Source organism: Condylura cristata, unplaced genomic scaffold (assembly GCF_000260355.1).
Source record: "Condylura cristata isolate star-nosed mole 26May11 unplaced genomic scaffold, ConCri1.0 scaffold00024, whole genome shotgun sequence".
In the NCBI taxonomy this organism is placed as follows: domain Eukaryota; kingdom Metazoa; phylum Chordata; class Mammalia; order Eulipotyphla; family Talpidae; genus Condylura; species Condylura cristata.
In genome coordinates this window covers 8,616,719-8,641,915 of record NW_004567125.1, presented here as the reverse complement: position 1 = coordinate 8,641,915, position 25,197 = coordinate 8,616,719, and the positions used below count along the sequence as shown (strand labels likewise).

General features: G+C 39.6%; 3 protein-coding genes across 3 annotated transcripts in view; 1 reads left to right on the top strand and 2 right to left on the bottom strand.

Annotated features, from left to right (window-relative positions):
• Window positions 1-1,265: 1,265 nt before the first annotated feature.
• Window positions 1,266-25,197, bottom strand: part of LOC101624656 (olfactory receptor 6K6) — a 46,741-nt gene continuing 22,809 nt past the window's right edge. Inside the window, exon 2 of the mRNA XM_004688070.2 lies at window positions 1,266-2,663. Within this exon, the coding sequence (XP_004688127.1) occupies window positions 1,704-2,663 (960 nt within the window). The 3' untranslated portion in view covers window positions 1,266-1,703. The remainder of the gene's footprint in view (window positions 2,664-25,197) is intronic.
• Window positions 12,834-13,986, top strand: LOC101624426 (olfactory receptor 6K3-like). Its single transcript, XM_004688069.2, has one exon. The coding sequence runs from the start codon at window positions 12,859-12,861 to the stop codon at window positions 13,807-13,809; it is 951 nt and encodes a 316-aa protein (XP_004688126.1). The 5' UTR covers window positions 12,834-12,858; the 3' UTR covers window positions 13,810-13,986.
• On the bottom strand, window positions 18,214-19,199 carry LOC101624198 (olfactory receptor 6K3-like). Its single transcript, XM_004688068.2, has one exon. The coding sequence runs from the start codon at window positions 19,197-19,199 to the stop codon at window positions 18,249-18,251; it is 951 nt and encodes a 316-aa protein (XP_004688125.1). The 3' UTR covers window positions 18,214-18,248.

Below are 25,197 nucleotides of genomic sequence, written 5' to 3'. Positions count from 1 at the left end.
TCTGTCTCTGGTGAAGCCTCTCGCCGCCCCTGAGCTTCTGGCCTGTACCCCAGTTCTGTATGTACAAATAAATAAATCTTAAAAAAAAAAAAAAAGCAAATCTTGGAATATGAGGCATAAAATCTTTCCATACTTCCTGTGCAGTCACCAGTGATCACAGTCACTCACTGAGAACCATTATCTCCATGGTAATTCTTGTTAGGTTGGTCAGGGTGAAATTATGGGAAGTGGGCACAAAATCCTGGTAAATAAGGACCTGCCTCTGGGTGAGAGCAAGAGTTTCTGACCTGGACTTTCAGTGTTCAACTCTACATATTTAGCATAGTTATTGAAACTCTGGGCTTCATGTTTCCCATTTTAAAAATTAAGGGTTAATCCTTATGTCATAAGACTGTTGTGAGGCTATGTGGAGTAATGCATGAAAAGTCCTTACATTCACTCAGATGTTGCTCAAAATGTTACTTACTTCTTATGTAAAATCAAAGGACTCAAAGGCTAGAAATGACCTCAGTGACCATTTAATTCAGGTGTTCACAAATTTGAGCCACCATCAGAATATTCTTGGGAGCTTCAGAATGCAAATGCTGACTTCACTTTTGGACTCTTTGAATTGTTAAGTTCTGCTTATCTGCTAGTTTGGGAAAACACTGATCAAATCCAATCACAAAATTTTACAGACCAGGGAATAGCACAACTCAGGGATAGAAGTAAGTGTACAATCTGGTCCCGGATCCTGTTGTCCAGCAGTCCTTCCAAGTTCCCAGCCACTTGAAAGTTGAAAAGTTCTTGGAGGAAAGAACCATGACTTATTACAGACTGGCATGGGTCTAGAAGCTTTTGGGGAAAGAGGTTTGTATAATTTCATTTCTTTAACATCAAATAGATTAAATGAAAGTATGTTTTTATAGGAGAGAGTCCCAAGGGCAAGTCCCAGTTCTGTTACCAACTCCCTCTTTGACCTTCCACAAGTCAGTAAACTTCTTTGAGCTTAGTTCAACCATTTAAATAATTACATTAAATAACAACAATTAAATAGTTAAAGGGGCTGGCTTCATTACTTCAGATAATTTAAATTTCAAAAAGATTTATACATAATATTTTAAGTAGTAAATCGTTAGATGAATATCATAGATTATTATTGTTATTAATTTTATGGTATCTATTGCCCATGGCTATTAAACTGTGTTTGTGAATTAAGTCAAAAAGTACAGAAATATTCTATGTCAGGGCGTTGTTCATTAGTGTGGAATGCCGCACAACAGGGGAGGTTCCTGTTGGAAAGAGAATTGGTGGAAGCAATTAACTAAAGCAATTTTCAGAACTGTGACATCCTTCACGTCTCTTCAATGCTTCTTTATGACCTGCAAGTGTGGTGGATGACAGGAGAGAAAGGCGGGAATCCACCAGGTGGAGTATGAGCAAGAAACTTGATCCATAAAGCAGGAAGATCCCTTATATACAGTTGCAGCAAAGCACATTTAGAAGGGGCACCCATGCAAGCAGACTGAAATTCCACCATTGACAGTGAGCTCCTGCCTCTATGGCTTCCTCCTGGTGCTCCCAGAGATTGCCTGGATCTCATGGACACTCCAGGGTTTATAATACCAGATCAAGTAGCCACGGCAAGAGATCTGTGAACAAGACAAGGACAGTGAAAAGCTGAACTCGCAGACGGTTTCTCAATCTCTGGGATCTAGTTACATCTATCTCCCAATGTTGCCAGCCCTTTTCTGAGCACAGAAAAGTCTCCCAATCGCATCCTTCATGTCTTTGTTTCTCAGGCTATAGATAATGGGGTTGAGAAGGGGAGCAAGTATAACAAAAGTGACAGCAATTGCTGTGTCCCAAAACACTGAGTAGGTGGCAGAGAACCGCAAATACATGACAGCCACACTGCCAAAGAACAGCAGGAACACAGCCAGGTGGGCAGCGCAGGTGGAAAAGGCCTTGTGACGGCCTTCAGCGGAAGGCATCCCCAGAATCACCACAATGATTCGGATGTAGGACAGGGCGATGACCAGGAAGGAGGCCAGGATCTCCACTGCATGGATGGCATCCACAATGACCACCAGGGAGGTATCTGTGCAGGCCAACTTCAGCACAGGTGTGAAATCACAGAAGATCTGCTCTATCTGGTTGGAACCACAGAAAGGAAGGGTGGAGATCCAGGCGATCTCAGGGAGCACCAGGAGGAAGCCACAGAGGCAGGAGCCGGCTGTCAGCTGGACGCAGAGCTTGGGAGTCATGATGGTTGGATAGCGGAGAGGACTGCAGATGGCTATGTACCTGTCGATGGCCATTGCTGTCAGCACACAGCCTTCTGTGATCCCAAGGGAGTGGAAGAAGTACATCTGAAGAAGGCAGCCAGCCAGAGAGATGGTTTTCTGTTCACTGGCCAGGCTGGAGAGCATTTTGGGGATGGTGGTGGTGGTATACCAGATCTCCAGGAAGGAGAGGATGCTGATGAAGAAATACATGGGCGTGTGCAGGGCCTTGTCCAATTGGATGACAATGAATATTATTAGGTTCCCAGTGATGATAAACCCATAGATGAGAAGCAAGGGAATAAAGAAAAAGAGTCCACCTTCCTGTGGACACGGGAACACAGAGAAGAGGAACTCGGTCACCATTGTCTGATTCCCACTGCTCATCAACTGTGACATCTGTGAGGGGGAGGAAAAAAAAAAAAACAGAAACAAAGAATCTCCTGAGATTGGTAGTGGTTACATTGCAAACTGCCTCTGTCCTCTTTAAGTTGGAAACAGGACAGTTAGAAGTGTCTCTCAACTGAAATGTTTGCTTTCGACTTCCAAACAACCTCTTGTAGCCTCTTAAGTGGAAAGCAAAGATCACACAGAGCAATACCAAATTTAATTCTCTGGAATACTTTCTGCAGGTTCACTTTATTTTCTGAGTTTATCTTCTTCTCATTCTCTGCCACTATGTATTTAGCTTTCAAACTGGCCCCTTTCTTTTCCACTATTCTCTACTCCCGTGTATTAATACAAAAAAATAAGATTATAAGGACACTGTCAGAGCATTTCTCTCAGTAATTCTCATGTAGTTCTTTCCATTTCTTCCAACCCTGACATTGAACCTGACTCTGGTTAAAATATTACCTCTACCCACCCCACCCCCGTCTTTTTCTATTGGTTTTATAATAACATGTCTTTTTCATTAGGTAGTAAGTGCCCAGATGTCAGGAAATACTTCCTTCTCATTCTCTGGTTAAAATATTACCTTTACCCACCCCACCCCCGTCTTTTTCTGTTGGTTTTATAATAACATGTCTTTTTCCTTAGGTAGTAAGTGCCCAGATGTCAGGAAATACTTCCTTCTCATTCTCTGTAACTTCCCTTCTCTGTCTCCTCTCTCAAAGTTTGACTGAGAACTGTTAAGACCGGGAGTCTGGGCAGACCCATCTGAATAATACCCAGTGGATTAAAGAGGATTATATAACCCCAAGCCCCAAATTTACTGTCTTCTATGACCTGGTTCAAATTATAGAGCCAAATATCTTTTCTATTGGTTTTGTAATATCTGTGGGTCTGCCCACACTCATCAGTTCAACCAAATAGGACCCACTTTTCCCATTTGTATCTTTGCCTATGTTGTTCCTCCCTGTCCCTTTCTTTGTCTTTTCTTAGTAGAATCCTAGTTGCCACTGTCTAATAAACATCATCATCTCAGAAGTCTCAGTAATCATTCCTGACAAAGGTAACCTCACTCTCTGCCTCCTCAGAAGTCTTCAGGTTTCCTTCTTTCATGTCTTCAAACATTTTAATGCTTCCAGCAGTTTAAATATTTGCATTATCAATGGTCTCTCCCTCAAGCAGACTGAAGCACCCCAGAAGGAATCATAAAGGATAAATGGTGTCATTGATGAGCCATGATTTTACACGTTCTCATTCATTTAATTCTACCTATGAAAATGGGGTATAGAGATATGTATTATAATTTTATAGATAGAAATATTGAGAAACAGAGGGAAGAAATAACTTGTCTAGATAACATAACTAGGATGAACAGTAATCACTTGAAGCCTCGACTGTGTATCTTACAAAGTCCACTATTATTTCATGGAGCTCAAAATTTTTCCTAAATGTTTTTGCCTGTGTAGAATTTCATGGTTATCAGAGGAAAGGAGAGGGGAAGAGGGGAGAGAAAAGCGCAAAGAAAGGGAAGCAGAGGGGATATTGGCACTGGTGGTTTGGTGGAGGGTGAGTGGAATGCTGCACCTTAGAAGAACAAAAATAGAACCCCCAAATTAAATTTAAAAAAATTATTCATAGAAAAAAACCCTCAAAAATAATAATGCCTGAAAATCTATAATACAGCTGGACAAACAAAAAAAAAAGTCTGTTATTATACCTTCCACAATAGAGGGACTTCAGGGAAGACAGTGTTTTCCGCCTGCCTCCTTCTCCTACCTATAAAGATTTAGGATTGTCTTCAGTGGGAGATAAGAGAACCGATAATTTTTCTTCTTTCAGGAGTTCAAAAACAGATGAAAACAAATGCATTGCAGACCAGGAAAATTAATTTTCAAGATGCCTCCTGCCTTAGATCTCAAGCCTTGAGGGGAAGAAAGATAAGTGACAGGTTTTAGAAAGGAAGAAGCCACAGTTTAGCTTTCAAAGCTTAAATTTCCAACTCCTCAGTAATCCACAAGTCTTCAAACTTCAGCTAAGTTTTAGTGATGGAAAGATCAGTATTATCCGTATCTGCATCACACCACATACACGCACATACACAGAGAGAGAGCTCGACTACATTCCTGCTAATGTCCCTTCTTGATTTTATGTCTCATTATTCTAATTTCTCACTCATAGCAAACTTCTAAAAATATGAAATTATATCCCATATATTAAGAAACGTTTACGATGAAAGGTTAGGGCAAATTTGGGATTTGAAGACTGAAGGATAGAGGCAAAGCCGGCACGTTAGGACTGAGAAGCGGGTTAGCTGTCTCAACTGCAGAAGCCCAGCAGCGGCAGGTGTGAGCACTTACCGGCCTGAGACTCCGCACTCTTCAGTCCGGCACACACTGTCCTCTGCTCATGCCTGATGAGGGCATAGATAAATCTGAAGGCTCTTCTGGGAACAGCTAGAATGGAAAATTGTCTTTCCTGGGAGTTTCTCCTCAGATGATGCAGGATGGAAAGGCAAATGGAGCACCTCAGTCTCCCTCTCAGGGACAAATTAAGGGAAATTGTCACATCATAATTAGACTTTCCTCAGTGAGGTCTCAAGAGATTTCCCAGGGCTACCTACCGTTATCTGTCACCAGGGGTCCGTACAGGCACTGGGGTCCAGAGAAGCAGTGGTGTCAGAGATTTCTCTGAAACATACAGTCTGTAAACATGACTTGTCACTTATTCCCCACTCTGCTTTTTATTCCTTCTGCCAACAAAATACCAATAAAAAGTGACAAACACTAATAAATATTGAAAAATAGATTTTTCAATTTTTAAAATACATATTATCTCTATGGAGTCACTAAAAATAATGTGTGTGCTTAATGTATGCTAATATAGAAATTTTACATTAAGTGCTTTTTACTATAATTACTAAAATGAGGTAGACAAGACAAGATTTATATCAATTTTGCACATGAGAGATTCTGAGATGCAAAGGCTTTCTCCAGTTTACATCATGGGATAGAACCTGAGTCAATCTTCTGACCTAGCTAAGCATAAATTAACTCTGCCTTCAGTTTTACCTCTATTGATTATTCCCAAATACATTCTCCCCACTTTGATTTTTCACTTAACGGGCGGTGTTATAGTGCAGGATTTGGTTTAACTAAGAAGGAGGATACAAAATATACAGGACATTCTTGAGCTTTCCCTACATTTCTGTTCCTATTTTCATTTCACTCCCTGCCTTACCCTGCAGGTCTTACTCTGCAAACTGCTCATGGTTACAAACTCACAATCATTTTGTTTTCTTTCCTGTTTCTCCTGTTTCCTTGAATTTCAGCCCTGACTTTCTGCTCTGTACCTGAAATCTTCACACACACTTCACCTCTAATCTTACTAACTCTAATGCTTCTATACATTGTCATCTCCTCCATGACGTCTTGTCTTATTCCCAGGTTGGGTTGTTGGGGGGTAGGGTCCTCACTCTTGTGTTCCTACAGCATTACCTAGTGCATAATCTGTGATTGCAAATATCTAATGATATGTCTAGGTTCTAAGAAAAGGGATGATTTATCTTATATATATTCATATTTAAACCTCTAGTGTATAGCCTAGGGACTTATACAGAATTCAAGGAAGAGAAAATATAAAAACTGTATTTGTCAGAGGCTAAATGTATTTGATTTGGTTTGTATTAGAGAGATTCTAGAGTGAATTCATAGAAGGTCAGGGCAGGTTAATTGTGGAGACTTTTAAATGTCACACTGAGTTTTTGAAAATATATTTTGCAATATATTTTGCAAGCATGATGAAGTTATTAGATCATTTTGAGTGGGGGCTTAATGAACAAAATGTTGGGTGCATTTAGGCAGACAAATTATGGAAGTATTAACTCACAAAATTAATGAAGTATATTAATTCATGAAACTGGCACCTATCAGATATCAGACACTAAGTTGAAATACTGTGGGGTAAAGGATTAAAATAGGTCAGTAATAATGGAAATGAAAGATAAAAGAGATTAGGAAAAATATGAATGATCAATAAGTTTTTACTATATGTAGGGCATGTTGGGAAGAAGAGCATTGCAGATGAGAGCATTAGTGTAGAGCATTATAGATTTTAAAGTTGAATTAGTTTGTCAGATGCCACTATGTTTATAGACACAGGATCAGCTAAAACAAAAGCTAATGAAGTGGGATTTTATGAGATGAATTATAGATGTGTTGTTTTGAATAAATGAAAACAACTTTTATGAATAAATGAAAAAACTTTTAAGTAGAAATGTCCTGTTGCCATTAAAGGTGAAGAACTTAAAGAAGTTCAGAAGAAATAGCAAGTCACAGATTAAGTCTTATTAAGTAGAGAGCATGGTCAAACTGTTAAGATACACTAAAGATTCAAAAAAAAATCTAAGGAGTAAGATTACAATTGAGTAGGACGAAATAGGATTGACAATATTGAGCTATCACTTACTAGGTATTGGCCAAAATATCCTATGGCATTTATATATTTAATCTCTTTTCATATTTTCAATACTGAAATAATTAACCATTTAACAATGAGGAAACAAAGTTTAAATGATATGTATCTGTCTATAGGCATGTAGCTAAGTAAGTGGCAAAGGCAGAATTTGAATATGGGATTATCTTTCTTATTCTGAAGTGCTGAGGGAACTAACAGAGAATAAGGACAATGTTATAACATAACTAAAATAATTAAAAGGACAAAAAAACAAATGACATTTCAATAAATTTCAGTGAATGAAATTTTGAAATAACCTCATTGATTATTATTATTATTATTCCCAATATTTGATATCAGACAACCATCTTAGATATTTTTGTTGATAATAAAGTTTCAGAGAAAATGGAACAAATAAACCTAATAGTTAGAGGATCATTAGCAAATGTGGAGTTAATACAACTTTAGCTATGAGACTTTTGCAATGTTTACAGAAGGTGAAAGAAAAGTGCAAATACAAAACTTTATTAGTCACTATAGGTCACTTTTGAGAAGTTTGACAATGAAGAATGAGAGACTAGAATTGGTCATCTTATCAGAGTTGACTTTCTCTAAGTAGGCATATAGTATCTGAGATACTAAAAGACAGTAGTAAATGTTTGAGAGGAGGCATAAGTAGCAAATTTGAAAATAAAGATATTAAAAGTATTATCTTCAAAATAAAAAAACACTTTGGTGCTAACAGATAAATAATACTTTGCTCACAAATAAGAAAAAATGCATGAAAAGCAATAAAGAAAGAGAAAACTGATACTAGAGATGATTAGAAATTCTATATAGAAACTTCCTAAAAATATTTTTTAAAAAATGATGAGAGGCTCTATCGGGCACATTGGCCCAAAAGAATATATCTTGATTTCTTGCTTAAAATAATTTATTTGACAATAGCCAAGTTTATTGTACAAATCTAAAAGGGAAACTTGGCACACTGATGATGGGAATGTATACAGATCCAGCCCTTATGAGAGACAATATAGATTTCTCAAAATATTAAAGATAGATCTCTTACATGATTCAGCAGTTTCACTCCTAAGCATCTACCTGAAGATTGCAAAAACACTATTAGGAATGGATATTCCCTCCCATGGTCATTGCAGCATTATCTACAATAGCCCAGCAAAAGAAATACTACTTTAGGCAGCCAGGAACCTGATCCTGAGTGGATCAGGAAGATGTGCTATATATGCATAATGGAATACTGCGGCAGAGATGGGAGTGGAGGGATTATGCTAAGAGAAATAAGTCAGACAGAGAAAGACAAAACGCAGAATTGTTATTTATATAAGAACTAGAGAAACAAAGCAAATGGTCAGATAAATCCAAACTAATGACACCTTGGAAATCTGATAGTAGAATAGAGGCGGGTGGGGGGGGGGGAGTGGGCTAGAGGAGAGAGGACGCAGTAGATGATGCTGGAGGACACTCAGTGATGGGTGGTGAGTACGGTGTGAGGATATGCACCTGAAGGGTGTGGCCGAATATCTCTAAATCATGCCCTATCAAGCTTTTGTAAGCTCAAATCCGTTTTCAGGCCCTCCCTGGTGGCGCAGCGGGTTAAAGCATAGCACAAAGAAGCTAAAGCCGCTTCCGCATGAGTTCGATTCCAGCCTGCCCCGGAGGTGACCACATGGCGCCGCAGACCTCTCCTGACCCGCCCGCTGCTCCCCTCAGCAGTGTACTTCGTCCACCTGCCTGTTCTGCTCCCGCTCTGTCTCTGGTGAAGCCTCTCACCGCCCCTGAACCTCTGGCCTGCACCCCAGTTCTGTATGCACAAATAAATAAATCTTTTTTAAAAATCTGTTTTCAGATTCTATTTCCTTATCATACTCATTTCCACCATTCCATAAGAGACATAACAGTTCATAACTGCTTCCTATCACGTGTAGTGAGGAAACAACAACAACTACCTTTGTTGTGTTGTATATTTCTTTTTGCCTGTATTACCCACTGGGATGTAAATGTTAGGTCCCAAATTCAGTTTAAAAAAATGAAAGTAAAAAGTAACTGCAAGGTACTAGTTAACTGCAAGGTCTAGTTAACAACAGATGTTAACTAGACGTTTATGATGATCGTGTCACAATATATACAAATACTGGATCATTGTGTTGTACCTGAAACTAATAGAATATTCTACATCGATTTTAAGTTAATTTAAAATAAAAATGAAGTTCAAAGAAAGATATTCAGGTTGCACACACCTGATACACTCATATCTAGAGGCATTTTGTATCCAAGATCTCCACACGGGCTAGCTCATCAGTAAAGATTTCTCTTGTGGCAAAGACTGTTTTCAAACCCTCTCCTGACTGGGGGACATTTACTGCCAGGACCACAAAGCCTTGACACCTGATAGAGCCCCTCATTCCTGCACCACTGCTGGAGGCCTGTGATCCCCCCATGGATGTTCTTGGAGCCCTCCTGAGCTGCAGACAGCTGCCCACAATCTTCTGATAAACCTCAGAATTATACTCCCCATCACTGGCCTCAAGCAACATCAGTGAAAGCTGGAGAAAGGTTTCTGCCTTTGAACTACTCTCCATATCTGATTTCTCTGGCTCTGATCCTTCCTGTGTCTAGGACGACACTTTGTATATAGACACTTCTGTAGGAGACACTCGTAAGTAAACATTTCTGTCACTCTTGGCCGAAAGAAAACCAAGTGTCTCCTTGCATCTGATTTCTAGCCTGACGCTAAGACTGGCTTCCCACAGGTGTGGCAACCCACGAAGGGGGTGCACAACAGCAGGGCTCCCCTAATTAACCACAGGAGCCTGGAGTCGCCTCCCCTGGCACATGGGGAGATCCCTCAGAAGGAGCCTGGCTCCCATCTGACTATTCCCGAGACACCAAGTGGTTCTGGCTATAACCTGCTATTCACAGAGCGGCAGAGCAGGAAGGTGGAGATGCTTGGGGGGCAGCAGCTGGTCCTCTAGGATTCCAGCAGAGGTGGGCGTGGGGTGAGGGGTGAGCTCTGTGCTTGGGCGATGGGTGAGTAGCTTTGTTTGCTGTCACTTGAGAAAGACTCTCACAAGACCAGATTTCTACCAGAGCTGTCGCTATCAGAGCTCACCCAGGCCCCAGTTCTAGGACTCCTGTCACCTCCACTGATTCTGGGTTTGATGCTAATCTAGGAAGCTGTGTTTCATTTGGTGTAATCAGGAAAGGACCTTCAGAATGAAGGGCTCTGGCACAACCAGCACAGCTTGCTAGCTGAGATGCAGGTTCCCATTCTTCTAGAAAATGCTGGAGTGGAGCCTTGTTAGACCAAAGTTGGAGCCTAGAGTCTGCTTCAAATTGTCTTCCCATACGTATCATCTTTCCATCCTGAAGACTCAAGCTCCTAAAGGCACACCACTTTTTCCAAGTTTCAATTTTCTGTTCACTCTATAATGTACAGTCCATGGGGCATAAAGTTAGTCCCCTGCTTGTCCTCCTGTCACCTGTGAATGAGAGATCTGGAAGGAGTTATTTTTTGTGCTAAGAAGAAATTATATGGGGAATAATAAAAAACAAAAGATGTCAACGTGATTTAAAAGCTTCATACGTTCATATAATTTCTCAGACTTACAAATTCAGCTTTTATTTAGAGCCTCCGGGAACCACTTAAAGGTTTTTTTTTTTTTCAGGCAGAGGATTGAAGATCTTGTATTTGAAAAAAGATTACTCCAGTAGCTCAGTAAAGGGTGATTGGAGTGGAGCAAGTCTGAAAATGAGTCCAGATAAAGGTAATTAAGGATTGGAGCATAAATTACTTTTTTGTTGTAAATCTCTCTTTTCTTAGCCAGATTTTTCTTAGAGGAAAACAGAGAAATTTTGTCCTTCATAATGCTTCTGCTTCAAAGTAGATTTAATATGGTGCTGAATTTCTACAGTAGAAAAAAATCTAATTTAAAAATCTAATAATTTGCTCTATGTATCAAAACTTCCTAGTTGTTTAGTCTCTGGTGCGTAGTTTCAAAGTTACTTTATCTATTAAATCTTTGCCCGATTAAAAATTATCTGACTCTTAAAATTACCTGACTCTTTTAGGTATATGTTGATAGCTTTAATTATTTATATAATTTAAAAATTGACTATAAGTGACTATAGCATGATATAAATTAAAGATGTACAGCATGCTGATGTGATGGATTTATATAGTGCAATATGATCACCACTACAGTGTCAACTAACATCTTTATCTTGTCACATATTATAGAGGTGCCCTCTCCAGTAAACTCATTTTACATGTAGTTTAACAAAATGAAGGCAGATAAGATTCTGCAGTGATACCAACATTTATCAGCAAGCAGGAACAACCACACCAAACCTGTCCTTGGAGTTCATGAAAGTCCCCACTATCCATTGAGCAGCCTGATTAGAAGAATGAATGAACATTTCTGTCAAAGACAAAATGTAGACAATTCTCATTGGTACAGAAGTTAACATCAGATGGTGTTCCTCTGTAAAGAAAGAAACATAGGCATGATTAGATTATGGGCATATTGCCCACCTTGAAGCTCTATATGCTATTGGTTCATCAGATTCTTCCAAACCTTTAAGAAAAGTTTTGGTATATTTCTAGCTAATACACATTCTTAGTCAATTGGTTTTTCACTAACAGTTACATTGATAACTTCAGCATTCTGTATGCCAGCGGGGTATTTTTTTCTAAATTGGGGCTATGCTGCTCTTTCTGTTCTCCTGCAGGACATGGTGAATTCTAAACACATCTGGCAATCATGAGGGGTGCAGTCTAGCAGGTAGCAGCCAGAGATGCTCTGACATCCCACAAAATACAAGAAGCTTCCCCTTCCACCCAGTTTAGAATTATCTGGTCCAAAATGCCATCAGGGTGCAGACTGAGAAAACCTGTTTGTCCTATTAATAGAACCCATGGTATAGCTAGAGATATGGCTGTTTGGAGCCCTTGCCAAACCCCTCTCTGGATGTAGACTGTTAATTGAAGTCTTCAGTGTTGCAAAACCATTCCTAGAGTATAATTTCTAGGACAGTATAAGTTGAATATTAACCATTTTATAATTTCAATAAGATTAATTTCACAAAGAAATTTATCATATGAGTCTAAGTTGTATTTGAAAGTCAATATTTGGCTATTTTGCTGTATACTATTGTTAACAATGAGGACAACCAAGTGAAGCTTATATTTTCATTTTAATGTTAAGAATCCCATTAAAAAGGTCTTCTTACCCCCAGAGGGAATCATTTTGCTACAACAAATGTGTTTACAGTATCTTCATCTCAAAAATACAATTATCTACCACTTAAGTTGTTTTTAATTTGCTATTAAAATAAATAGACATATATATGTACATAATTTTCTAAATCTAAAATGATTTCATATGGCTATATGTGAAAGTCAGACTTTAAAGATGCTGCAGCTTCCTCATAAATGTTATCAACTGCCATTAAAAGAATTTGCACCAACTTATTTTTGTTCAAGGAGCAAAACTGTTCAGCTAATGGTATAGTTGATAACATAAGACAATTATTAAAATGTACCTAAAATTAGAAAAGAATTTTCTAATTTTCTATAGAATTTTCAGAGTAACTCACATGACTTATTTTATTTAATCAACCACATTTCAAGACTGATGAGGTACTGAAAAAAAGAATTTTGTAATGTCTCTAATGTGTGTAGGTTCCTGACTGCGCCTTTGATTCCATCAGCGACAAGTGAGCAGAGGAAGGCATGGATAGGAGGAATCAGACAATGGTGACTGAGTTCTACTTTTCTGACTTTCCTCGGTTTGAGAGCGGCAGCCTCCTATTCTTCATTCCTTTGCTCTTTATTTACATGTTCATTATTGCTGGAAATTTCATGATCTTCCTTGCTGTCCGGCTGGATCCACGGCTCCACAACCCCATGTACAATTTCGTCAGCATCTTCTCCTTCCTGGAGATCTGGTATACCACAGCCACCATCCCCAAGATGCTGTCCAACCTCATCAGCGAGAAGAAGACCATCTCCTTCACTGGCTGCCTCCTGCAGATGTACTTCTTCCACTCTCTGGGGGTCGCAGAAGGCCTGGTCCTCATGGCGATGGCCATCGACCGGTATGTGGCCATCTGCAACCCCCTCCGCTATCCGACCATCATGACCCCCCGGCTGTGCACTCAGCTCTCTGCTGGCTCCTGCATCTTTGCTTCTCTTGAGTTGCTGCCAGAGATTGTGTGGATCTCCACGCTGCCCTTCTGTGGTCCCAACCAAATCCATCAGCTGTTCTGTGACTTTGAGCCCGTGCTGCGCCTGGCCTGCACAGACACATCCATGATCCTGGTGGAAGATGTGATCCATGCCATTTCCATCCTGACTTCTGTCTCTGTCATCGCCCTTTCCTACCTGAGAATCATCACCGTGATCCTGAAGATACCCTCAGGAGAGAGTCGTCAGAAGGCCTTCTCCACCTGTGCCGCCCACATCACTATTTTCCTGCTGTTTTCTGGCAGCGTGACTCTTATGTACCTGCGCTTCTCTGCCACCTTCCCGCCACTGCTGGACAAGGCCATTGCACTCATGTTTGCTGTCCTGGCCCCGTTTTTCAACCCTATAATCTATAGTCTGAGGAACAAGGACATGAAAGATGCCATCAAGAAAGTCTTTTGCTCCCAAACACTGCCCAATGTCTCTGGAAGCCACTGAGAAGACACGGACTCTTGCTCAGAGAAATAGCTCTCCAAGTTTAAAATGCTAGCAAACCGGTATCCAAAATGTCGTGCACGCTGTCTTTAATGTCACTGACTGGGTGTTCTCTCTATCTGCCCAAAGAATTATCACTTGATCTGAGAGCAGAAATCTGTGATTAACCTATCTTTATACCACAGACCTACCTTAATGAATATTGTCCTCACTTTGAAACCTGAAACGGTGTTTATTATCTTCTCTGACTCCACAGAGCCTGCTGGGCTAAGAATCCCCTTACCTGCTCTTTCACTCCATAGCCAGGATTCCCTCTTATTAGGTGTTGGGGTTTTCACCTACAGAGGTGAACAGCATGAGGTGGCTTGCTCCAGAGCCAGAGGCTGACTTCCCCTCAGGTGAGAGGCCAGGCCTCTGCCCACCATCCTCGTATATCCATGATCATGGGGCACCACAGCTGTGACCCGCCATGTTTGTCCTGCTGTGTTGTCAGGACCCTCCTTTCTGGGTTATGTTTCACATTGTTTTGAAAATTGCAGGGCAACCCTTGGGAGCTTGAAGATTAAGAAAGTAAAGTATGTAGTCTTGACCAGAAATCAATGTCTAAATTATACAATTACAGCTATGCCTCGGTGCGTTCATGTGTGAAAGGACTGTCACTGCTCTTACAAATGTCCTCATGTGCTGAAACGCCACACCCGGGGGCCTGCTCTGACTGCCCCTGTGCTCTGGGGTGCCAGCCTCTCCCTCGGAGCTGACCTGCACGTTCAGGTGCTCGCACACACTCTATCCCTGTGTCAGATGGCCCTGCCTTCTTTCTCAAAACTACAGTGGCAGGAATTGTCCCTAGCGAAGGAATGCTGCCTGCTCCTGGGGAAAGAGGAAGCAGGACAAGGACAATGAGCAGAGGTGTCGGGACACAGAAGCCAGCAGGTGAGGCAGAGAGCGGGGTGTTCTGGGTGGGAGTGGCAGGACCCAGGGCCCAAGACAGGCCCCACTCAGCCCCAGTCAGGCTGCTGGGCTCATGGCTGACCCCCTGTGAGAGGCCACATGGAAGAGGGGCCACCCCAACTTTAGGCAGCTGGGACCGCCCTTCCCCGCTCAGGGCTCAGGTGCATTATCTCTAGAGCCACCATGGATGCAAATCCTCTCCCACAACAAGTAGTTTTCAAACCCAAAGAAAGATGTTTGCATAAAGGAAATTACGTCAAAGAGCCTTTGTGATAAAATTAAATTATTTGAGATGGACATTCAGAAAACTAGTCTCTTGACCTTAGTATTCCTCCTACTATTCCATTTATAATCTAATAAAATCACCATTCAGTTATAATAGTTTTGGGAAATTTTGGTCTGATTTTTATCAATCTGACAATTACACTATTTCAAGCAACAGTTTAAATATATTTATTTATTCATTTATTTGTTTCTTTATCTCAATTCCAGGACTCAATAAATAAAGCCTTCACAGGTTTCAAATATAGCTGTTACATTCTACATATAACCCCCCATTAACAACTTATGAGTATGTCAATATTTAGAAGTATGTCAATATTTAGGGAACGTGTTCAATGTAGGTTTAAACCTATCCTTGAATTTTATTTAATACAAATTTCACATTAATGAAGCAGGTTTTTTTTAACATTAAATTAAGTCTAATAAAATTTTAGTTTAATTAGTATTACATTGTAGATTTAGGCAGACTGGTATGTTATTTCATATAAATGCACAAATAGCTAAATATATGGGAATTTCTTAGTGTAAAATAAATTGTGATTCTATTAAATATTTCTGAAGTTAGCTCTAAATATTTTTTGAGATTTAAAGATAATCACCCACTTAGCAAATAACTATATGATTCGTTTATTCATGTAACTAATTTTTAATAAGGCCACTACGCCAGTCACTGTTTTTGGTTATTGTGATACAATTGAAAATAATAACTGAATATCCTAGGTAGCTATGGTGAGGGAAGATATTTTTAAATACACATGAAAACATGCAAAAGGATTGGACAAATTAAGAAGCTCACTGTCTGTGTGAAACAGAAAAGGACAGTTTGCAGAATAATAGGATCCATGGTGCTAGGAAGGTGTTTGATTTCAGAGGTCAAATGTGAGCAAAAATTTGAATAAAGTGATGGAATTCGTCAAATGAATATAATAAAGTAGAATAATATAGGAGCAGTAAAAACTAGTGACAGACCCTGAGGTGGGCAAACAGCCATCTATCTCGGACCCCAGGAGACCTGTATGGTCAAAGTGAAGTAGGGGAGACAGCAAACTAGAAGGAAAAGGGAGAGGAGAAAGCTGGTCCTCACAGAGGTTTAGGCTCATTGCAAGGATGGAGACTTTCCTATTTTACTCTGAGAACTGAGGAGCCACTGAGTTTGGAGCAGGGGAAGGACGTCATCTGATTTAGAATTTTAGAGAACTGTGCCTGCTTCTGTGCTGAGAGATAATGAAGGATGTTAGGTGACCTGGAAGTCTGGTGTAGTAATCCGCTGAGAGATGACCTGGCTCAGATCAGATGGCAGCAGTGGAGATGGAGAGACATGGTTCACAACCAAATGGAGCCTGATAACTGAGCTAAGAGAATTCTCAGAGAGACTGAAAAGAAAAATCATGAAATTGGAAAATTGATAATGAACAGCTGCTGTGAGGAGCTCATTAACTGAGATAGGAAATTCAACGTAAATGTACATATGTGCTTTGAGGAAAGATGTCAGAAGTAAAGTTTTTGTACTTTTCAAGCTTACTCACTACAACACATCTAATAAATATGTTTATAGCTTAGAAAACGCAGGTCAGATAGTGAGGAGTGAGTGTTGAGGTGAAGATGTGCGTGAGCGTCATTATAATATATTATGTGTTTAAAGCCATGACACTAGATAACCTCCAAGGTTTGACCTGTCTGCTACCCCCATATTACAGACTTGGGAAAAATAGGAAGAATTCAAAATGTGATTCCAAAGGAGCAATTAATCATATAAAAGAAAAAAATCAAGTGTCTTGAAAACCAAGAGAATAAACTATGTCGAGGAGGAAAAGTAAGTGACATTGCCAAATGCTGCAAACAGTCAAGCAGAATAAGGATTTACCACTGGATTTAGCAGCTGAACATCATTATTAAACTCAGTAAGGGAAATGTGCATGATAGGGTATACAAAAACCTAACCAGATAATTTAATAGGAAAGAATAAAAAAACAGTAGGCAACACTCATGGAATTTTACTACAGATGATAGCAGAGCAATGAGGTAATAAATAACAAGTGAAATTATTAAAATCCTCAACTATGTTCACAAGAAGGTATATATTTTGTATTATAGGACATATGTATATACATATCTTTATATGTTCATATGTAATATGGTTACATTTTCATGATTTGCAAGAGACTCATTCCAATATAACTCTACTTTTACCATTCTCAGCCAACTCTATTCTTCCCTATGTTTCCTGAGAATCCCCAATAGTTCTTTTTCTTTTGCACATGACCTTCTTTGTGACTACAGTGTCTACTTACTTTCATCCCTAACTGATATCAATCAATATTTAATTCCTCCCCTAAGTGAGAGAAGTTTTCCTTTATTATGTCCTTAATAGGTTCTCTGCAATTCCTCTCTTCCCTTTCTTGGATACCCATTATTCTTACATTGATTTTCTCAATGGTGTTAAGTTATTTCTTGAATTGCCTCTTCATTTTTTTTATATCTGGGTTCTCTCTCCTTCTACCTGTTCCTGTTGTATTACTATCTTTGAGGTTACTGATTCAGTCCTCTATTTGATCTATTCTACTTCCATAGCTTTCTCTCTAGTTCTTGACCTCACTTACTGAGCTCTTTACCAACTGCAAATTAGTGACAATGATATTAACCGCTAGCACTTATTTTTGCCTGTGATCTGTTAGGCAGGATTCTACAGACTTAGAGTAACTCATTTAATTTTCATAATAACCACATGAACTTTTATTTTTAAAATGTTACATATTCTACCATATATTAGATAATGAAACTAAGATATTTATTAGATGATGAAAGATTAATTAAGAACATTTTCAAGGTCACAAGGCTAATGTGGTTCCAGTGAAATGTGAACCCTAACTTCTCCAGGTATTATGCTACTGATCACTACATTTTATAGTTTATAGTTGTTGCTAATTCTCATAGAATAATAATACTTGTATAAAAGTAAAATTAATGTTCACGAATATATGTTTAATGCTGTAGACATCACATTTCCTTTCATTTGTCTATTTCTGCATGCCTAAGCTGGCAATACATGACAACTTAATTATCTTATCTAAATATAATATGCATGCATATAGGAAGAAGACCTGGGATAAATAGTCAGGAAATGTCACAGTGACAGTATATGAGTTATATGTTTATCTTATTTTATTATTAGAGTAGAATCCAATGTGAGAGGGGCCTGCAAGTTAGTATTAACTTGTAGATGCATTAAATGCCTTCTCAAAGCAGAGGAGTTTCTTAATTGCAATCTTCATGTCCTTATTCCTCAAGCTATAGATGATCGGATTGAAAAAGGGAGCAAGAACTGCAAACATCAGTGCAATGACTGTGTCCAAAATTGGTGGGAAAGAGGCAGAGAAGCGCAGGTACATGAGGGAGACACTGCCATAGAACAGAACAAAAACACCCAGGTGAGAGGCACAGGTAGAAAACGCCTTCTGGCGGCCTTCAGCAGAGGGAATCCTCAGGATCACAGTGATGATTCTGACATAAGAGAAGATGATAACCAGGACAGAGAAGATGATGGCAATGGCATGGATCACATCTTCCACCAGGATCATGGATGTGTCTGTGCAGGCCAGACGTAGCACAGGCTCAAAGTCACAGAAGATCTGATGGATTTGGTTGGATCCACAGAAGGGCAGTGTGGAGATCCACACAATCTCTGGGAGCAACACAAGAAAGCCAAAGATGCAGGAGCCAGCAGAGAGCTGAGCACACAGCTGGGGGGTCATGATGGTTGGGTAGCGGAGGGGATTGCAGATGGCAACATACCTGTCAATGGCCATGGTAGTCAACAAAATCCCTTCTGAATTTCCTAATGAGTGGAAGAAGTACATCTGCAAGAGACAGCCAATTATGGAGATGGTCCTCTTCTTACTGATGAGATTGGAGAGCATTTTGGGGATGGTAGCTGTGGTATACCAGATCTCCAAAAATGAGAAAATGCTGATGAAATTATACATAGGATTGTGGAGACGAGGATCCATTCTCACTGCAAAAAAGACAATGAGATTCCCAATAACAATAAACAGGTAGATGATTAACAAAGGAAAGAAGATGAGGAGACTTCTTTCTCCAAACTGTGGGAATCCAGAGAAGAGAAACTCTGTCACCAGAGAAGTTTGGTTACTTCTCACCATGGTTTCAGCAGCTTTGGATGGAAAGATACCCAGCTCACTCCCTAGATGAAATATAAACAATCAGAAATATAGGCACATATAAGATTCAGATAAAGAAATGCTTTAGTAGGATAGCTTAACTTTATCATTAAACAAATACTTATTTAGTAGCTGCTACATGTCAAACAAATACATAGGTTTGTTGAATTTAGTAGTGAACAGGTTCCACTTTCATGGAGTTTTTATCTAGTAAAAGAGATAAATCATAAGCAAATAAGATTGTAATAATCGTATGCGTTAGGCTATCTTGATTAAAATAAAATAGACTAAAATTTGACAAACAATACTTTAACAGCTTCTAGAAAATCAAGTGCATACAGAAAATTAGGACATGTTTGTTTTTCTTATACATGAAAATCCCTCAGATCTTCATAAAATAAGACTTTTGTAAATGATATTGCCTATGGGTGTCAAATGTCAATAATTTTTATGCTACTTATGCAACATCTGCACATGAATGTGCATTTATGGATTATAACATATGATCTATTATATATAATTAAACTCTCAATCTGATCTACATGACAACTAATTTTTTTTATTTTTTATATTTATTTTTGCATATATTTGTGCATTTTTCCTTCTCAATAATTTTGACTTTTTTAAGATTTATTTATTTATGCACACAAGAACTGGAGTTAGGCCAGAAGTGTGGGGGTTGGTGAGAGGATTCACCAGAGAGAGTGAGGAGCAGAACAGACAGATCTACTGAAGTACACTGCTGAAGTGAACAGCAGGTGGGATATAAGAGGTCTGCTGCACCATGGGTTAGCTCTTTGGCTGGGGATCAAACTCATGCTGCTGTAGCTGGCCATAGCTTGGTTGTGCTGTCTTTAACCCCTGCACCATCAGGCAGCTCCTAATTTTGATTTTAATAGCTAAGTGAATAACTTATCAGGCATAATGACTGCAAACCAATCTATTTTTAACAGATTTAGATGTGAAAGCAGAGAAAGGGAGGAAAAAGTCAGTAGGTAATGGAGATATAAGAAATAAGAAGACTTAGGTTATGTTTTTACTTTAAATTTTATCAAATGAATATCTGTATATTCAAGGGAAAGAATCAATACAAAGGAGAAAATTCAAAACAAACACAAAGAGGTAGAGGAGGTTGATGCATCACTACATCCTTTAGGGGAAAGGCTGCAATGTCTGAAAGGAAAAATGCATGTTAGTATATTGAATACTCCCATATCTTCATGATGTTCCTGTGTTTGGAGGTCATGCTTTTGTTTTAACCTAAAACAGTATTCAGGAATCTCACTGTAGTGTCTAAAGGTTGAATCATGGCATTGACTCAAAGCAGAGTAAAGTAGATTTTTCTACAAAAGAGAAAAAAATCTAACCGATAATAGAAAAAGGTAAATAGGATTTTAAAAAGTTTTAAATAGTTAGATGTTATTTAAATGGCTGAATGATAGTAGAACAGCAGGACACTGATAATTGTGGAAAAATAGACATCCAGAGTGTGAATATTTCAAGGAGATTAAAGAGTGTATACAACAAGTGAGCTATTTAGAAGAGACTATATTTTATAGTGTAATACATTAATGTTTAAAACACTTAAAATGGAATACTTAGTATGGAGCCTAGAGATAGGAGGAAACTGACAGTGTGAATTCAAAATAATTTAGTAAAAGATTGTAAGTTAGATGAGATATTCCTGTGAACATAATTTCTCTTGAAGACCCAACTAGGAATGACAGGAGCATTCATCAAGCTAAATAAAAAAGAACAACATTTTTGGTAGCAGCAAAGTTTGCTTTAGAATACTAAAGCAAATCCCTAGAACTTTACTCGAGAGGCACATGGGAAGAGGAAGAACAGGCAGCATTCATTGGGAACAAGTAGTCTCCTTAGAAGAAAAATTGATTCAGTTAAGGATGAAGGTAAATAGACATTGGAGGCAGAGAGTGTCATTTGTGAAGGGTGAAGGACTGATGAGGATTTATAGGAAAGATAGGGAAGAAAAGCATTGCCCTATACTGCTTCAGAATATCTCCCCATTATCTATGATGTTTCTCAACAGTAGGTTAATTAGCAAGTCTTTGCTCAAATCATCATGAACAATATCTAAGAGAGAGTATTTTGAACCAAAAGAGCTCAATTCTAAGCAAATGGAATGTTTCAGTGCCCCATATCTTTGGGTATTTTTTAGCAGTGATTATAATGCATCACTCTCGCAAAACCCAACACCCAGTAGAGAAGGGGAACTGTTAGCAGTTCTCTGGATGTCCACTGGAATGGACTTGTCCTTCTGGGTTTTCTGGATTCTTTAGACCTTAGCAGAGGTGAATGGAAGAGCTGGGAGAAACCCAGAAAGAATGTAGGAACAATGGCTGATTTGAAACTCAGAAATATCAGACTGGTCAAAACCCAAAGAGAAAGAAACACAGTAAAGCTGACAGGTGATTAAAAGAGAAAGGTACGAGATTTAGTGAGGTGAAAGTTTTCAATAGAGGAAGCAGATTTAGGAGTTCAATGCATAGGAATAAAATAATGATGACATAGAAGGTTCTACAAGATTTACCCTCTTCCTCAAACATGCAGACACACAAAAGAATGTGGGTCTTGACTGAGAACCTGTGTGAAATTCCAGGCCTGACTATTGGCAACCACAAAGGCTTCTCAAGTGGGTCTCCCAGCCATGGACTCAGGCTCCTTTAGTCAGGCTCTTTGCATGCCCACACTCACTCCACATCACCAGCCACAGCTCTCTATCTGGATCCTTGAGCCAAAGTCCTCTTCCCATACTCCTGAAAGAGATTCCTTTATGGGAGAAGGTAAGAAACCTTGAAGACTTTTTCCTCATTCTGACTTAATGCCAATCCATGTCCTCCTCACAAACTCAAGGTCAGATGAAACAATGGGAAACTTTCGGTCAGGACTCCTTCACCAGTGAAATGAGTCATATACCTGCCCAGATCTACCTGACCCTTAGCACGTTCTCTGTTGCATGGAGAAATGAAACAGTACAGGGTGGGATAAGAGGCCAGCACCCTCTCTAGCAACATTGGCACAGCAAATGATTAAAAGTTTCACTGCTTCTTTTAGTTTATTGTTGCTTTAACCTGCTACTGTTACTTCCATACCTGACAGCTCTAAGCCCCTGAAATATATGCATGAAGAAATTAAGGGGCAAAGTAGATTTATACCCTCTCCATTTATAAATCAGTGTAGAGGTGGCAACTACTAATTCCTTAGAACTGAAATAGTTTAAACATCAGAATCAATCACAGTTACTGTCTTCTTGTATTTCTGAACTCTCTTTCTCTTAAGTGACTGGCATTAATTTTTCAGTAGAATCTGGGTGCTTATGTTTTTGGAAAATCAATCTTCTACTCTACAGAAAGTAATGTGCCTCCCACACGTTTATTTGTTGGAGCCTGGGAGGAGAGAGAGGAACTGACCCAGTTTCCCTGGAGGAAGAAAGGTGTGCATAAACCTGACCTGAGGGTAAAGACTGTATACAGCCTATACAGTCAATCCACTGAGGAGGGTGGGCAGTGAAAGGACCCTCTGCTGCATCTGATCTTCTTTATTTGTGCTCTCCCAAATCCTTTATGTACACTTGTCTGGGAACAAAGATCATTACACAAAAGTATTCTCTTAGATCAAAGTTAATTTAGAAAAACTCTTAAGCTGTGAAAGCAGAGGAACTATATCATTCCTAAAGAAAAAGTCTTAATAATTTGACCTATTATGCTCCAAATAAAACATACAAGTAATGCTGATATTTAATCCTAGCATGCATCTCCTTCTACCGAGCCTAATGCTATTTAGTCAAGCCACTCATGCAACCAAATATGTTCCCAAATATTGTCATCTCAGTCAACAGGAGACTGCCTAGTATCGTTCTTTAACGCAATAGGTAATTTCTGGCTTCTTGATAGATGATAATCCTACCCCTTCAACATATCGATTTTCCTCTTACCTCAGGTAGACCATGAGGCCCCTTTCCTTCATGGGTTAAGTCTGTTCACAATGAGACTGTTTACCTGTTTCTATAACTTTCTTGGGGAGAGTTCTCTACTGGAGGATTTCCCCTGATGACTACAGAAAAACAGCAGTTCCTTTTCCCCATGGATTCATTAGCAGAAGACTTCCTGTGGTCTTTCTTCATTAATTTTCTGTAGGGTCAGGAACTCCAAATCTTTCTAAATTAAGGTGTTGTCTTTGATAGACTTGCTCAGAATAAATACACATGAAGACACACTCTTAGGAAGAATTGCTTCCAACAAGATTAGGAGGTTTCTAAACTTCTCTCCCCTCTGAAAGGAAAGTGGCTTTTATTAAAGTTTGTTGAATTTTCCTAAAGAAGATGCAGTTTCCATTACAAGAACATGGTCGACTATGGAGGAGGCATGGTTGGCTGTGTAAGATTAACAACAATTCTAGGTTGCTTGTTTCCTTTGCTGAAGATGCACTTTTATCACTTTTCCACACTGACCACTGTCTCACTCGGTTGAGCCCACACATACATGATTAACTCCAGTGGTTCCCACGAAAAGTTTAGCATAATACGAGGATGCCAATGATCACTATTGCAAAGAAAATGGCACAACCTTAACTATTCCCATGCCCCTTGCACCATGATTTGGCAACTCTACCCACTGAGAGGCACACGTGCTTTCCCTTCTCTGCATTCCCTTTGTGGCTTGACATGCCCAGAGAATGCAACAGAAGTCGTGTGTCCATCCTGAGCCAAGCCCTCAGAAGCCCTGGCACCTAGGCTACACTTCATACCCTCACCGGTTGTGCCTGAGCCCCACAGGCTGGCCTGCTGGGAGAGGAAAAACATTGAAGTGAGAACAAAAATCCCAGTGAGGATGTCCTCTTGGCTCTAGTTCTGACCAGCTGCTGACCCTGGACACAAGAATGACCTAGAGTCAAAAGAACCACCAATCTGATTCCAGCCCAAATGGACCCACAATTCTGAGATAAACAAATAGCATTTTAACGTAGTAATTTTAAGGGTGGTTTGTTTTGCTGCCAAAAATGACTGGATGGCCTCAACTGCCACATTTTCTACTTTATTGCCCCTCTCCATCTTGCTATTCCCACAATTCATGACATGACCTACAGGCTTCCACATGTTTGACCTCCAGCTGCTATAGTGATAGCAGACAGCATCCAGCCTCCAGTCACAGTGGCAGAAACAGAACCTCCAGTTGCCAATGGAGCCCAGGCCCACCAGGCGCCTTGGGGCATAACCTCCAGTCCAGGAGCCTGGAAGACCCTGGTGTCCATTTGCTTATAGCACCACTCCTAGGTTCACTGTAGCAGTGATATAAACCATTATTACCTCAAACAAATAAATTATTTAATTTAAAAAAATAGAAAGCTTACTACTTTACAACAGTTCTCAAACATTTATGTGAATTCAAGATTTTAAAACAAATATATAATATTTAATGTAGTTTAAAGGGGATGAGTGTCAAGTAGGTAAAATCAGACTAATATTAGTCAAAACCTTTTAGGTGAATAATAATTTTTCTTAGATTATAAACAGAGTATTAAGCAGGAATTCAAAAAACAAGAGGCTAGATTTCTGAATGTTTATCTCAAATAATTTCACTGAAGGCTCTTTCACATAATTTCTTTTATGCAAACATCTTTCTTTGGGTTTGAAAAGCTGATTTAGTGTGGAGAGGATCTGCATCCATGGTGGCTCTAGAGATAATGCACCTGAGCCCTGAGCGGGAAAGGGCGGTCCCAGCTGCCTGAAGTTGGGGTGGCCCCTCTTCCATGTGGCCTCTCACAGGGGGTCAGCCATGAGCCCAGCAGCCTGACTGGGGCTGAGTGGGGCCTGTCTTGGGCCCTGGGTCCTGCCACTCCCACCCAGAACACCCCGCTCTCTGCCTCACCTGCTGGCTTCTGTGTCCCGACACCTCTGCTCATTGTCCTTGTCCTGCTTCCTCTTTCCCCAGGAGCAGGCAGCATTCCTTCGCTAGGGACA